The sequence below is a fragment of the Argentina silus genome, assembly GCF_951799395.1.
Source record: "Argentina silus genome assembly, chromosome: 19".
Classification (NCBI taxonomy): domain Eukaryota; kingdom Metazoa; phylum Chordata; class Actinopteri; order Argentiniformes; family Argentinidae; genus Argentina; species Argentina silus.
The window spans coordinates 3,369,895-3,384,438 of record NC_139673.1 but is presented as its reverse complement, the minus strand read 5'-3'; the positions used below and the strand labels follow the sequence as shown (position 1 = coordinate 3,384,438).

The following is a 14,544-nucleotide window of genomic DNA, read 5'->3' as shown; positions in this document are numbered from 1 at the left end:
CTGTCTGACTGCCAACCCCTGCCCCGTCTGCCAGGAAACACTCCGCCAGAGAACGCTGCCACCTGTGACCATTAACGGGAGGGTGCTGACAGGCGTAGTGTGCCCGGGGATTAAGTCAACTGTCCTGCCGGGAGGAGGGGGTTCTCTCACCTCAACGACAAACCCTCCCTCCTGTAATGGCTTCTCCCCTGGGGCGCTGCGTTGTTGTCGTCTGGGATCGGGAGGGACGTTCCTCACCTACCTACCTACCTACCTACCTACCTACCTACCTACATATCCACCCACCCACCCGAGATAAAATTTTTTACAGTTAATTAAAATGAAACGGAACAGAAAATATGACCCAACTGTGGCTTCTTGCGAAAAACGGAAAATGTGAGCGTGGAGTGTGTCGTACTGTACTGAGCGGCGTGGGGGTCGGGTCCCGGAGCGGCCTGCTGCTCCACGCAGACAGAAGCGACGCTCACTCACTGCAATGCAGCTGAATGCAGTCAGTTCATTATCGCATGTGTGTGAGGAGGCGCTGGGAGCTCCATTGTTTGCCAGTGCATGTCAGGGAGCCGAGCCGGGCCGAGCCGAGCCGAGCCGAGGAGAGGAGAGGAGAGGAGAGGAGAGCCGAGCAGAGCAGAGCAGAGCAGGCTGCCAGGGCCGGGGAACTGGGAGTACCACCTCGGCCTGCTCGCCGGGAACACAGAGAGCTCATCTCCCTCCTACACACAGGGACCTAACTAGCCCGCTGTCACCATCTCCAGCCTCGCTGGCAGCCAGGGGGAGAGAGGGGAGAGAGAGAGGAGAGAGAAAGAGGGGGGAGAGAGGAGAGAGAGAGAAGAGGAAAGAGAGGAGAGAGAAAGAGGGGAGTCAGGAGAGAGAGAGAGGAGAGAGGGGGGGGGGAAGCAAGGAGACTGCCTTATAACCTACTGGTACTCTTTCCATCACAACTGAGTTGCAACATCATCCTGTTTTAAGGGTTTAGCCTAGCAATAGTTTAATAACTTATAGCCTTCTCTTATAAAATATAGAAACTCACGAAGGTTATTTGTTCATCAGAGAGTGACATTTCTAGTGCCCACACGCAGGCTGACTGCAGCAGAGGTAAAGGACTGAGTCAGCCAAGTCACTCCACCCTTAGAGCGAAGGGTTAACAAAGGCAAGGAGTCATTCCAGAGTCATTTGAATTAGCTAAGTAACCCCAAAAGACCTCCCTTGTAATTTAATGATCTGCTTTCATCTCCCAAAACCCATACAAACCACCAGAAGAAAAGCCCTCCCTGCTGTTCTCCCCAGTGTCCCAGTGTCCCAATGTGTGTGTGTGTCTGTGTGTGTGTGGCCTAGTTTCCCCACACACATGTGAGCGCAGTGAGCACGCTTCACAACATGCACAGACATGGCTCTCCTTCACGGTCTTGGCTGTACCACAGAAGCCTGAGTTATTACGGAGATAAAACACTTTTAAGAAGTTCCCTCAACCTCATTCCAAAAAAGAACAAATGATCTAGCATAAACTCAAGGGAATCATTCCCCCCCCCCCCCCCCGCCCCCACCCCACCCCCCACACACTTACGTCCCCGGGAGAGGAGCTTAAACAATCTTTGCCTTTCAGATCTTCAAACTTCAAAAACAGGCGACCAGAACAACCCAGATATTTAGTGAATGAGTACAGTGAGAGGGAGAGAGGAAAAAAAAAAAAAAAAAAAAAAAACATAAGCTCTCTATTGATTCAAAAACGGATGGCGTTTTCCCTTACATCACCGGGGCGAGACCGAAATCAATATGATGAATGGATGCAGTGAACACACGACGCGCCGGCTACAACCCTCGCTGAAAATGACTCGCCGGCCGACAGGAAGAGCCCTGGCTCGCCGGGAGTGACGACTACATCAGGCCGAGTCCGACCCGAGACCCGAGCCAACGGGAGGAGAGGAAATACACGAACCGTCCACACGTCCAAACGAGGGAGAGAGAGCCGCTTCTGAACGGAGACGCATGGCTGAGTCATGTGGACGATGCTGAGGTGGGGCGGGTGGATTAGCCTAAGCCTATATAGGCCGACATTTATTTAGAGTGAAAACCACAGATGGGACGTAATGTACTCTCTCCCGCTGGGTCTCTTTCCTACGCGGCCCTCCGCAGGTGACCGGAGCAACAATGGGACTTATTAAAGAGCACGATTCCCCCCGGGAGACGCGTTTAACTTTTCCATCCGCACGCTAACTACAAACACACGTACATAAAAGGCAGAGACGGAGACGCACACACACACACACACACACACACACACACACACACACACACACAAAGACACACAGACACAGACACACACACACAGACACACACACACAGACACACACACACACACACACAAAGACACACACACACACACACACACAGAGACACACACACACAGAGAGACACACACACAGAGACACACACACACACACACACACACACACACACACACACACACACACACACACACACACAGACAACAGGGAAACACACACACATACAGACACACACACACACACACACACACACACACACACACACACACACACACACACACACACACACACACACAGCAGACCTGTTGTCTCTAGGTGGTCTCTGTGCTGCCAGAGGATGACCTGGGGGTCTGAAAGCACTTTGTTTTGACTGCTATCTGACTTCCTTCCTTCCTCTTATTGAGGGAGCCTCGTAACAGCCAGTACATTGCACCTATAAATAGCCTAATAAATAGCATCACAAACGACTTTTTCACACCCCAGTGAAGAGGCCAGTAGTGGGCTTCAGTCCTCTCCAGCCCAAGCATGGGTCTTTGAGAGTAATTGTGTTTTAAAGGCTCTGTCCCATTGACGGCCTGTGTACCGTGCACTGGCAAGCACAATCCCGCTGGAGCCTCAAGGATTGCCTCTAATGCCCTTGAACCGCAGCTTGGAGTGATTTGATGAAATCCACTTAAACTCGCGAAACAACAAACATATCGGTTGAGACCTGCTCAAAAGAGTCTAATTAACTAGACAAACTAGGCCCGCGCAGCGTGCCAAGCACGCATCTGCAACTACAGCGCGTAAAGCGAATATAGCACCGACTGAAACGTAAATTGATCTGGATGCTAAAATAAATCAATTGGCTAAATCACAATTACACCCCCCCCCCCTCTCTCTCTGCTTTGTGTCGGGAGCTCCTTAGCGTTGGCGATGAAATTATCTGTAACGTTGCGATTTTCCATGCGGGCACGCCGAATTATCTTGCTGGCACTGCCCTCTGCTGCCGGCCTGGTGGGCTGGTACCCACCAGACACAGAGAGAGAGAGGGAGGGGGGGGGGGGTTGGGGGTGGTGGCATTGGCATTGGCCAGGCTGGCATGAGACAGAGGGGGGGGGGGGGGGTTAGCGGGGGGGCGGTAGGGGCATTGGCCAGGCTGGCATGAGACAGAGAGAGGGGGGGGGGGGTGGTAGAGGGGGGCATTGGCCAGGGTGGCATGGGCCAACCACCAGCCCTGTGCCTCCATGGCAGCGCAGTCACAGAGTCACTGAGTGTGGCTGGCTGGCTGGCTGGCAGTGGCTGAAACTCCATCACTGCTACCATTTAGGCGTCGTGAGTGAATGGAATCCACCGCAGAGCAGATCAGAGCCGGGGCCAGCAGCCCGCGAGAGGGGGTGGGGTAGGGGGGGGGGAGGGAGAGAGGGAGAGCAAGAGAGAGGGAGAGAGGAGAGAGAGAGAGAGAGAGAGAGGGAGAGGGAGAGAGAGAGAGAGAGAGAGAGAGGGGGGGGGGGGAGGGAGAGAGAGAGAGAGAGAGGGAGAGAGGAAGTCGTTGTAGCAGCAGTAGTAGCAGCAGTAGTAGTAGAACTCTGCAGATTTTTATGAATGAGCGTTGAGAGTATTGGATGAATCACCCCTACCTACAACATTAGTCAGCAGGCAGCTCCACACCAGACCTAATTGCTTCACGCGCACACACACACACACACACACACACACACACACGTGACACACACACACACACACACACACACAGACACACACACAGACAGACACATGCACACGGAGGAGAGAAAACATGTTTATTCAGCTCCATCTTAGTATCTGTGCAACTGAGGTAAGACATAAAGGAGGATATAATGATGCGTGCGTCTCTCTCTCTCTCTCTCCTCCCTCTTCCTCCCCCCACCACCTCCTCCCCCAACCTCCTCCCCCCACCTCCTCCCACATAGAACACAAAGTTACAGACTTTGGTTGCATCCTGTTTTCTAATCCAGCCAACCCTCACCTGTTCCCTTGGCTGAGATCATTCCTCTGCGTGTATGGGCAAAAGCCTGGAATTCTGTTGGTTTAACAAACAACCCCTAGATCACACGACACACAAGCTACAAGCTGCCCCCCCCCCGCCCAAACCCCCACCACCCCCTCCCTGTAGCAGCCATCAGCACTGCCATTTGTACACCGCTTCCACCCCCCCCCACCAACACCCCGACACCCCCCCCCCCACACACACACACACCCCCTCCACTATTTTCACACACATTCTTTGAGAATGACAGAGCGAGTCATTGGTCCCTGTAATGGCCGAGAGCGTGGTTCTACCCCCCTTTTATGCTCCCCATCCAGCAGTGACTAAGCCAGCCGGAATTCCTGCCTAATTATATGCCCACTTAAAGGGACAGCAACCCCCCATCCTCTTCCCACCGCACTGCTGTCAGGCAACAACACAGCAAGCGTTGCCAGTTGGGGAGAAAGCACAGGACGCGTTCTCAGATAATATAGTATCTGTCTCGGCACCTCTCAGGAGAGGATATGGAATAATCCAAACAGTTCCGATCCTTCCCGTACGACTGACAAAAACAATAAATCACTCCTTCAAATGTTTAGACTTTGCCGGGGGAAACAACACTCAAACGTGATAAAAAAAAAAAATAATAATAATAATAATAATAAAATAAAAAGTCAGTCTTTTTGTCTAAGAGCGAGCAGACAGTGGTGATATCAGGTCTGTGTTTGCCATCTGAAAAGTAAACAGATTAACCGAAAGCTACAAGTTGTTTCAGGAAGGAAGGCAGCTTCGTCTTAGCAACTCCCGCTTCCAGTGGGGGAGGTCAGGGAGAGGCCGGGACTCCACACAGTCGTAAGTGTCTGACCTTGACTCTGGCATTGAATAACTCTGGCACAGACACAATACCAGAGAGAGGGAGAGAGAGAGACGGGGTAGAGAGAGAAAGAGAGAGATAGAGATAAAGAGAGGGGTAGAGATAGAGAAGGGTGAGAGATAGAGAGAGAGAGAGAGAGAGCAGGAAACGGCTTTATCGCAAGCAGAGGAGCACTTAATGTGTGTGGGAGAGGAACAGCAGAGAGGGAGGGAGAGAGATAGAGAGAGGGAGAGAGAGAGAGAGAGAGAGGGAGAGAGAGAGAGACAGACACAGACACAATAGCAACGCAGAACCATTGTGTCGCCTGATGAGGCAGAAGAAACCTCGTCTTTTAGAGCCAAATAGATGGCAGTAATACAAATGAGAGTCTCATTCTTCTGTCAGAGGTCCCGACCGACCGACCGACCGTCCATCCATCCGTCCGCCCCCCTCGCCCTGACCCCCCCCCCCCAACCCCACCCCATCTCCGTTTCCGTTTGAGCTGAATGTTTGCTCCCCCGGCCCGGTGCAGAGCAGAGCGGAGCGGATGGGATCACTCAGGGCCAGATGGGATCACTCAGGGCCACTTCATTAGTTACTGTGTGCCCTGCTCCTCTGTGAGGCCGGGCTGGCAGCGGCCTCCAGCCTCCTCCACAGCCTCCCGCTAGGCCTGCCTGCTCCTCTGTGAGGCCGGGCTGGCAGCGGCCTTCAGCCTCCTCCACAGCCTCCCGCTAGGCCTGCCTGCTCCGATGCTCCCTGAGCTGGAGGACTCCATGTCAGCCTGGTCCAGACACAACAGGGGAGGAGAGGGGGGGGGGATAGGGAAGGAGAAGGGCGGGCAGGAGTAGGGAGGGGTGGGGGAGAGGAGAGGGGGAGGATAGAGGGAAGAGGGGAGGGGGAGGAATAGGGAGGGGAGGGCAGGAGTAGGGAGAGGAGAGGAGAGGGTAGGGCAGGAGTAGGGAGGGGAGGGGAGAGGAGAGGAGAGGAGAGGAGAGCGGCCTGGGGTTTTTGAGTTGACTGAGTTCATGTGGACAGTCAGTTGTGTTTCCCCCACCAGCTTGGGACACTGTAAATATAGTTCTGCTCCTTTACCTGCCAACTCGTCATTCTGGTTTCTTTTTCGGTGTGCCCACTGACCCCCCCACCGCCTCCTCACCCCCCCCCCCCCCCCCCCCTCACCACCCCCTCCCCCCCTCACATCAAGCAAGCAGCACAGCCCACAAGGCAGGGGGTTTGTGCAAAGCCGGCCGGTCCAGCAGCAGTCCCAGTCACAAGACCAAAAACACCAACACGCAAAGTCAGCAAGGCCGTCACCAAGTAAACAACCCAGCAAGCCAGACGCACACAAATCTGTCCGGCCAAAACACGGCTAAACACGACCAGACAGAGGAGCCAAGCGGCACGCCAAGGGTACGAGGCAGACCACACAATCATAGTAAAGCATAAACAATGAGCAGCTACGGCTAGCCATGCCACCTTCAGTTGTAATCAGACTCTGATAAGGGTGGTGGAACAGGTGTGTGTGTGTGTGTGTGTGTGTGTGTGAGGGAGAGAGAGAGAGAAGGACGTAGTGAGAGTACAGTGAGTGAGTAAGAGAGAAAGTTAAGAGAGTGGAAAGTATGCCAAGCAGACATCCTCTGTTCGCTGTTTCCTATCAGTCATAGGATCACTCAGCTCTGTTCTGTTCTGTTCTCTTGACATTTGTGTAACATTTCCCCCCCCCCCCCCCCAACTGTCCCCTCCCAACAGAGAGAGTCTCAGTTAGTGGTTCAGTAGACAGACAAGCAACAAACCGAGGCAAAGCTAAATGTCCTACTATCTGACCCTTTTTCTCAAAAGACCTTTAACAAAAAAATCTCCCAACCCCTCTCAAGGAATGACGATTGGTTACAACAACACAGTACATGAGACCGTCATCAAACAACAACACCCAAATTAGAAACTGCAGTTTCAGTGACTCCACAACAAACAAACAAAAACCTCAACCGTTCCTTATTTTCACCTGTGGGCATTTCAAACTTTCTGTGTGAATAACAGAAGTAGGCTGTGTCATGTCATCTACCTGAGAGAGAGAGAGAGAGAGAAACACCTTATCTGAGGACAGTGTTGGTGTGACGAGTGGCTAGCCTTGTGTTAGTGGACAAAAGCCCCAGGCAGGGTAATTAAAGAGAGGCGGCAGGCTGAGAAGCAGCACTGCTCTGGTCCAGACTGAGTGGAAACCACCGCATGCCCTTGAAGAAGCATCTGTGTTAAGGAAAAACAAGGCAATTATATACGGAGGGCTAGGGTGGGGTGGAGGGGGTGGGGGTGGATGGAGGAGGAGCTGCTAAAGCATTTTTCCTTCAAAGCGGGCCGAACTGAACTGTCTGCCGCTAAACCATCCCCTTAAGATGAGATGAAACCCAGCTCTGCCACCAGGCCACAACACTGTCAGGCTATAGGACTTGGGCCCCCTTTCTCCCCCCCCCCTCCCACCCTCACCCTATAGCTGAGAAAGTCCATTATATGAGACCAGGCTAAAACTCATGGCTGTTTATGAGAACAGTCTGGAGAGCTACTGCAGATTATAATAGGCAGTGGCGTCTTTGGGAGGGTTGGGTAAAACCAGAAGATCTGCTCTCACTGGCAATACACAGGACAGAAGAGACCAAGTAGCACCTAAGCCGGTCTTGGACTTGGACCAACAGCTCTTTCTGTCATTTGTTTTCAGGGCTAGGGAAGGAGGAGGTAAAGAAAATGCCAAAGCCATGAGGTGTTGTGTGTACAGGTCTTCACAGAGGGCAAGTTCAGACCATTCCGGAGTTCAGTGAGGAACATTTTTTTTCCCACCATTCTCCTCAGAGCCCTAGTGCGGGAAGGGCCAGAGTTAGCACAGACAGGTTTGGTTCCTCCAAGTCTGGCGTGTCCATGCTATCGTCAGACCAAGGCCAAAGCAGAGGGACACGTGGGTGCCAACTGCTTGTCCAAAAAAAAAAACGACCCGACCAGAGGGCTTGTTCCCAGAATGCCCTCCTCCACTTTGTCGTCATCACACAATGCTGCTGCCCTGGCTAGCCCTGGAGTCTAAACAAAACCTGAGGGGAACTGAGAGCTAAACAGCCCTCAAGGGAACGGTAGGTTCTCTAGCGGAACATAATAAATCAGGTTTGTGGCGTTTCAACATTTAAAACGACAGATAACCAAACACACAAACGGTGGGTGACTGCCACTGTCAAAAACTTCAACTGAATTAATTTACATAGAAATGTATATTATAAAAAAAAATAAAAAAATAAAAAATAAAACTTGTATGAAACAATTTGCATAAAAAAAGGAATACAATTACGTCAGGAGGCTTTAGAAAGAACCAGCGAAGAGGACAGCGCCTTGACCTTGGCCCTTACCTTTCTGACAGTGGTTGGAGGTCCAACAGCGGTAGTTGTAGTTGTCGTTGAAGTTGGTCTTGATGCACTGGGGGTTGTCCTCCATGATGCCCGGACACACATCTCCGCACTCTTTTGACTGCTTATTCCCAGCGATGAAGTTGTTGAACTCGGCGTCCATGATGAGGGACCAGTCCACCGAGTCCAGGTAGCAGAGCTCGGGGTTCTTCTCGATCCTGATGGCCCCTCTGGTGATGTTCCTCAGGTTGTTCAGCCCGATGTCCTTCAGGCTGGTCATCTCGAAGATGACCAGGGCGTAGTTGTAGAAGAGGTTGCGTCCCCGGATGACGGTGAGGTTGGGGAAGAGCGTGCTGAGGCTGTCCAGGCCCGAGACGCGGAACAGCAGCAGGTAGTCTGTGATCATGGTGAGCTTGGGGAAGCTGAGGGTCCGGAAGACTTCCTGGTTAATGTTGTTGTTCTTGTCTCCGATGAGGAGGATCTGCAGGTAGCCCTCCACCACTGTGCAGTTTTCCAGTCGGCTGAACTCAGTGATGTCATTCCCAATGTCAATGCTGGGACCACAGACTGGAGGAGAGAGGGGGAAATAAGGAGAAACAGATTGTTAACAAATTGCTATTAGCTACCTAATGTAGCATGAAGCATTTATTTTATACCTTTGAATATACAGTACCAGTCAAAAGTTTGGACACAAACTTGCCAAGAGTGTGCAAAGCTGTCATCAAAGCAAAAGGTGGCTACTTTGAAGAATCTAAAATAAAAATATAAAACATATTCTGGTTTGTTTAACACTTTTTTGTTTACTACATTTAATTCCATATGTGTTCCTATTATTAATATTAATCTACAATGTAGAAAATAATAAAATAAATAAATAAAAAAAACCAGAATGAGAAGGTGTGTCCAAACTTTTGACTGGTACTGTACATAATGTATCGTAGTGAGGTAAAGCTAGGACGGCTAGCTAGCCAACTAGCTAACTTCATGAAAATGCAGTGTTTAGTGACACTCTACACGACGTTGACCCAATTCCTGTGTAGTAATGCTGTTGTTGTTCCTCTCAGAGAGTTCCTTATTCCACTTGTGTGTAATAATCCCGCTAAGTGAAGTGACAGTGTTTTTTTAATGACTCAATATGTGAAGCACTTTCTCAACAGCCACATGCTTATTGAAAAGGTGTTTGTACTGCGTATCTATTCATATCCAATATTGATATTTCAAGAGGAGAAATGTTGACACAATCTATTACTTTTGTCCGCCGATTTCCCTACGCAGGCTCACCGTGTCATGACCAAGTAAATACTTAAGCAGGATTCATTGGGACGTGGGTGAGTAGCAACACACTCACGCTCAGCGCAAATAGCGTCCCTGCCGTGTTAACCTTCGGGTATTTGGCCTGTTGGAGGTGTGGTCATATGGCTAAATCACGTCACAAATGATATTCTGTGATTAGGCTAAACGGGTAAAAAAATGAAAAAAATAAGTCTGTGAATCACTGATAAACAAATCAAGTTGTCTCGGGTTGGATGTCAACATAAGAGGAACATCGTCAACATCTGTGTATGCAATGTTAACACATTCTGAAGTCCCAATAACTGGTTTTACTGGGTAAATTCTGTTGGTGCATTCATTTAGGATTGTATAGCCCGTGTTTTTTCTCTCTCATCTCCTCTCCGTGCAACGCTTGTATACAACAGTACTTTCAAACCATGTTCATAATCCGACAGACAAAACAGGCGGTAAAAACACTCATCCGAGACACAGCCACTGCCCTTTGTTATGGGTTCCACAGGGATGAGTGATGATGAGTCAACCTTTTTCCTTTCCCTCCCCTCCCCTCCACGGCTGATTCACACCTGTGCAGCGCACAATCACAGGAGATCATAAAATCCTAACGAACCTCTTGACTGTGCGAGGAAGCGAAAACAAGGCTTCGCCGGGAGGATTCAGACTTCAAAGACCACTGCGGGGCAGTGACTCACGCTGCAAACCCACACAAGTAATATCACCAGATTGAATAGAACTCACGATCCGTTTCAACACCACACTCCCATGCCCCGATCAAAGACTCCGTTGTCAAGCGTCTCAAGAAGACAACAGACTTTTTGTGTTCAGTGGAGGGTATCATCCTGCCTGTCTGCGGGTTATACAACGCTTCTCATCACTCACTCAGCGACAGACAGGTGAGGGAACCTTCCTCAGACCTGTTAAGACATTCCTTATATGGGCTTTAGGCTACAGCAGCAACTAGGACAGTCAAAAGGAACAACAATGGGTGTCATACACCAACTATATTAAATTCCAATCAATTGGAGTGAAAAATATAGATTCAGTCTCGCATGACGGATGTATGCAGCAGGCCGTGGCTGAACAAACAGCCCAAAGGGGAGATCTGACTGAGGATACATTGATTTTGACATTGCTGTTTGTTTGGCAGTAGCTTGTTTCAAATGGAGAAAAAAAAAAAAAAAAAAAAGAGAAAATCCTATATAATTCTCACTGAGATCAAAGTGGCATTGTGTTAGAAGTACACAGTCTCCAATAAGCCTTTTTAAAAGCCATTACAAAAAGAAGCATTTAGGATGATCAAGGGAATGTTCGTCCTGTAACTACAGTAGCTACTCGTGCCTTTCCATGGGATTCACTTGCGGACACCTCCTGTCATCGGGCTGGAGTACTCCCTGCTTGCTGATGCCAGCCAGCCCTCCCTGGCCTATACATTACACACAGCCTAGTAAGGGGAGAAGGGGCCGGTGCTTCCAGACACAACAGACAAACATCTTAATCTTCCCTGGCTTCACTGCAATGCCAGTTTGAGAGTTTTTCAAGAGAATTAGGCCTATAGGCCTATTAGGCCTTAGTATTGATGAAATGATGAGGGTAAATAAAATGGTCAATACAATGCTGTAATCTACCTGTAATCAAATGGACTGACAACAACAGTGACCCCCCCCCCCCACACACACACCCACACACACACACACACACACACCCTTGCCCCTCTCCTCCTCTCCCAAATCCTTCACACCATTGAGTAAACAGACGTAGCGCCACAGTATGGATGACTCCAAATCAAATGTTTACATGTGATAACCTTTCACTGGCTGGTCCCCGATGAGAGAGATTAGAATGAAGAATTATTAACAATTAATCGATGTGGATCACTTTTCACCCCGCAGGTATCTGTTTACAAAGGACGTGGTCAAATTTTTTTATTTTAGACAGAGTAAAAATCTGCTCAGAAATGCGCATTATGCACAATAAAATGACAAGCAAAACAAGGGGCATAAGTGATTAAGTTTAATCAGAAATCATACAATCTGCACATGAGCCGCTCAACGAGCTCATCTCTCTAAATACGATTGAGGTGTAGAACTGAACCCAGTAACCTCCAGCGAATTGCACCCTAGTTCCAACTGATAAGTCAGCGGCAGGCAAAACTCTGGACAAGTTCAGCCACACAAGGAATCTTTACATTGCCCCATGCCAAAGCCAGTATAAACTTAGGATTTCGATGGGAGAACTACTGAACTACTGCCAGGCTGCCCCACGACCGCTGGGGTTAACAGTAAAACCCAATTACAAACACTTCACAAACTCCTCACTCTTTCCAATCAACAGAACCAAGTCTGTTTTGCTTGTGAATGTATTTTTACATGTTCTATTTTAAAACCCTGGCCCTTTTTCCACTCGCGATGAATGGGATGAATCAGGGAGTCTTGTTTGCAGTATACTTGGAAACATGGAAATTTCGTGGCGACGACACATTGAAAAAAGGGGGTAAAAATTGCACTTTTTAACTCTGACCGAGTTACTGAAACTCACAAAAGTTACAAAACGTACACGAGTGTGTGGAGGAATAGAGGATTGATTTCCACACATCTGTCAATGTCAATCCATCAGTTAGAATTGCCAGTGAATCTGTCAGGATAATGGCTTTCCTCCCCCATTATCCTATTAACATTATCCAATGATAGTCTCCACAAGTTGCAAGAGAACCCTTCCTGCCTGGCTGACAAAAACAACAACAACAACAAACAGACTCAGTGGTCAGAGCAATTATGTAATCATCACTCCTTTCCCCTTTGATAAATCTGTCTATCCTCTATAACGCATACGATCTCCTGCAGCCTTCCGCTCTCCCACCACAACACTGACGGCGCCTAATTAGAAAGTGCAACAGAGACTGCGTTTTCCCACCAAGGATTACTCATACGGCTCTTCTAACTAATGCAAAAAAAAAAAAATGTCGCAAGGTCAAGGTGTCTCTGGCTAGTTAAACAAAGGGAACAAACAAAGGACAAGAGACAGACGCCATGGCGATAGCAACAAAGACAGCCCCTTGATTGTCTCGCCTGTGTGAACATTCTGGGAACGTTCTGACCACATCCTTTGTAAACAGATACCTGCAAACAATGGCACCCCAAAGTTTAAGAGTAAAGGTCATGTTCTGCATATTCTATTGTAGGTTTGGGTCTGGGTCTCAGCAGGAGGCGAAGGAAACCCTAGACCCTGTGATTCGCGATGGCTGGCCCTGCAAGCCCGCAGGAGCTCGGCCACAGTACCAAATTGAGTCCCCTTCCTTTTTCATGCAAATGAAGGTCACTCCCTGTCTACTCTGTGTTAAAATAATCTTCATTACAACAAATATGCAGCCTCCAGCCTTTCCCAGACAGAACCCAAACAATAACCTCCTATCTCACAGGCTTGTTGGCTATCCTGTGTTGACTTTTTTTTTTCTTCCTTTTTACTACGGAGTGGTCTCTGAAATGCTGGTCGTATTTCAGGGGCCATGCCCTAATTAGTTATAAAAGACACCACCAGTAGTGCTAGCAAGGGGGCACATTAAACAGAGTTTATACACGACTCATCCAAAGTAGAAAGGATAACACTTTACATTAAATTGTCCTTCTACCTGTGTCATAACACTAACTATTATAGAAACAATATTGTATTGACATGTTGTTACATAATTAATATTTGGTATTTTGTATGGTACTGCATATGGAGTTGGAACTACAAAGACAATAACAAATAAAATGTGACTACATTCCAATGCAAAGCCACTACGAATATACTGGGTTACTAACAGCATGTTGCTATAATGTTGTTACTGGGTAATTACAGGTGTGACTGAAACTGTAATGTGACTAACCTTAAAAAAACAATGCGATTCACCGAGACAGAAAAAAAGTGGCTATTGTTTTAGTGCATAATACATTTCTTTTTTTTCAAAGAGCAGGTATATAACTTCCTCTGTATGTGTGACTTGAGTTATTATACCCTCGGATATTATTTATTTATACATCTGAAGGGCCAGTGGGGTGATTGCAATGATTGCTGTCTAATTTATTGAAAGCTGAGCTTTCCTTTCAGCACCATACAACTGTAGCTGTCTATCGTTCCAAACATCAAACGTTATCAGAACACCGCTCCTCTTCACAGCGTTGAATACACTGAAATTCAATTGTGTTTCTATGATATAATCGAGATGGAAAAAACGCAGCTTGCAAGCTAAAGCAAGAGTCACCTATAACTACATGACCCCCCACTATTTTTTTGCTATAATCAATGGCCCGTTAGATTGCTCACTGGTAGAATGGAGCAAGACGTTTACAAAGTTACACGCGTTCCCTTGGAGCATGTGCAGTCGGCCTAGCTAGTCCGTTAGCCACCTAGCCTGCTAGCCTGCTAGCCCCATCAGCACACAGAAATGTGTGGATCTCCCGAGGCGAGGAGCCAGTGTGTGTAGCTGACGAGCTAGCCTTAGCTGGGAAGCATGCCGCTGTGGAATAAACGATATGATCCTTCTGATAAGATGTAGCTGAAGCAATACGGTGCATGCATCATTCGTTTAGAAACAAGACAGACTTTGTTGAAACAGTAAAGGCTAGCTAACGTTATCACTTACTTTCTCCATTCGCGGGCCAAAGGCAGATCGTGGAGACACACAGCAGCAGACCACAAAACAAGGTCAAATGGTCCCTTTCTGTGTAAGACCTCATTCCTGTAAAATAAATTCCTACAAGTCTGATAAATAAA

At 48.5% G+C, this 14,544-nt stretch overlaps 1 protein-coding gene across 1 annotated transcript in view; it reads right to left on the bottom strand.

Moving 5' to 3' along the window:
* The window catches only part of igf1rb (insulin-like growth factor 1b receptor), a gene marked incomplete at its 3' end in the record, with an annotated part of 67,688 nt that extends 53,144 nt beyond the window's left edge, over window positions 1-14,544 (bottom strand). The window contains exons 1-2 of the mRNA XM_083690830.1: window positions 14,414-14,544; window positions 8,506-9,069 (exon numbers count right to left, since the gene is read on the bottom strand). Of these exons, the coding sequence (XP_083546956.1) occupies window positions 8,506-9,069; window positions 14,414-14,507 (658 nt within the window). The 5' untranslated portion in view covers window positions 14,508-14,544. The remainder of the gene's footprint in view (window positions 1-8,505; window positions 9,070-14,413) is intronic.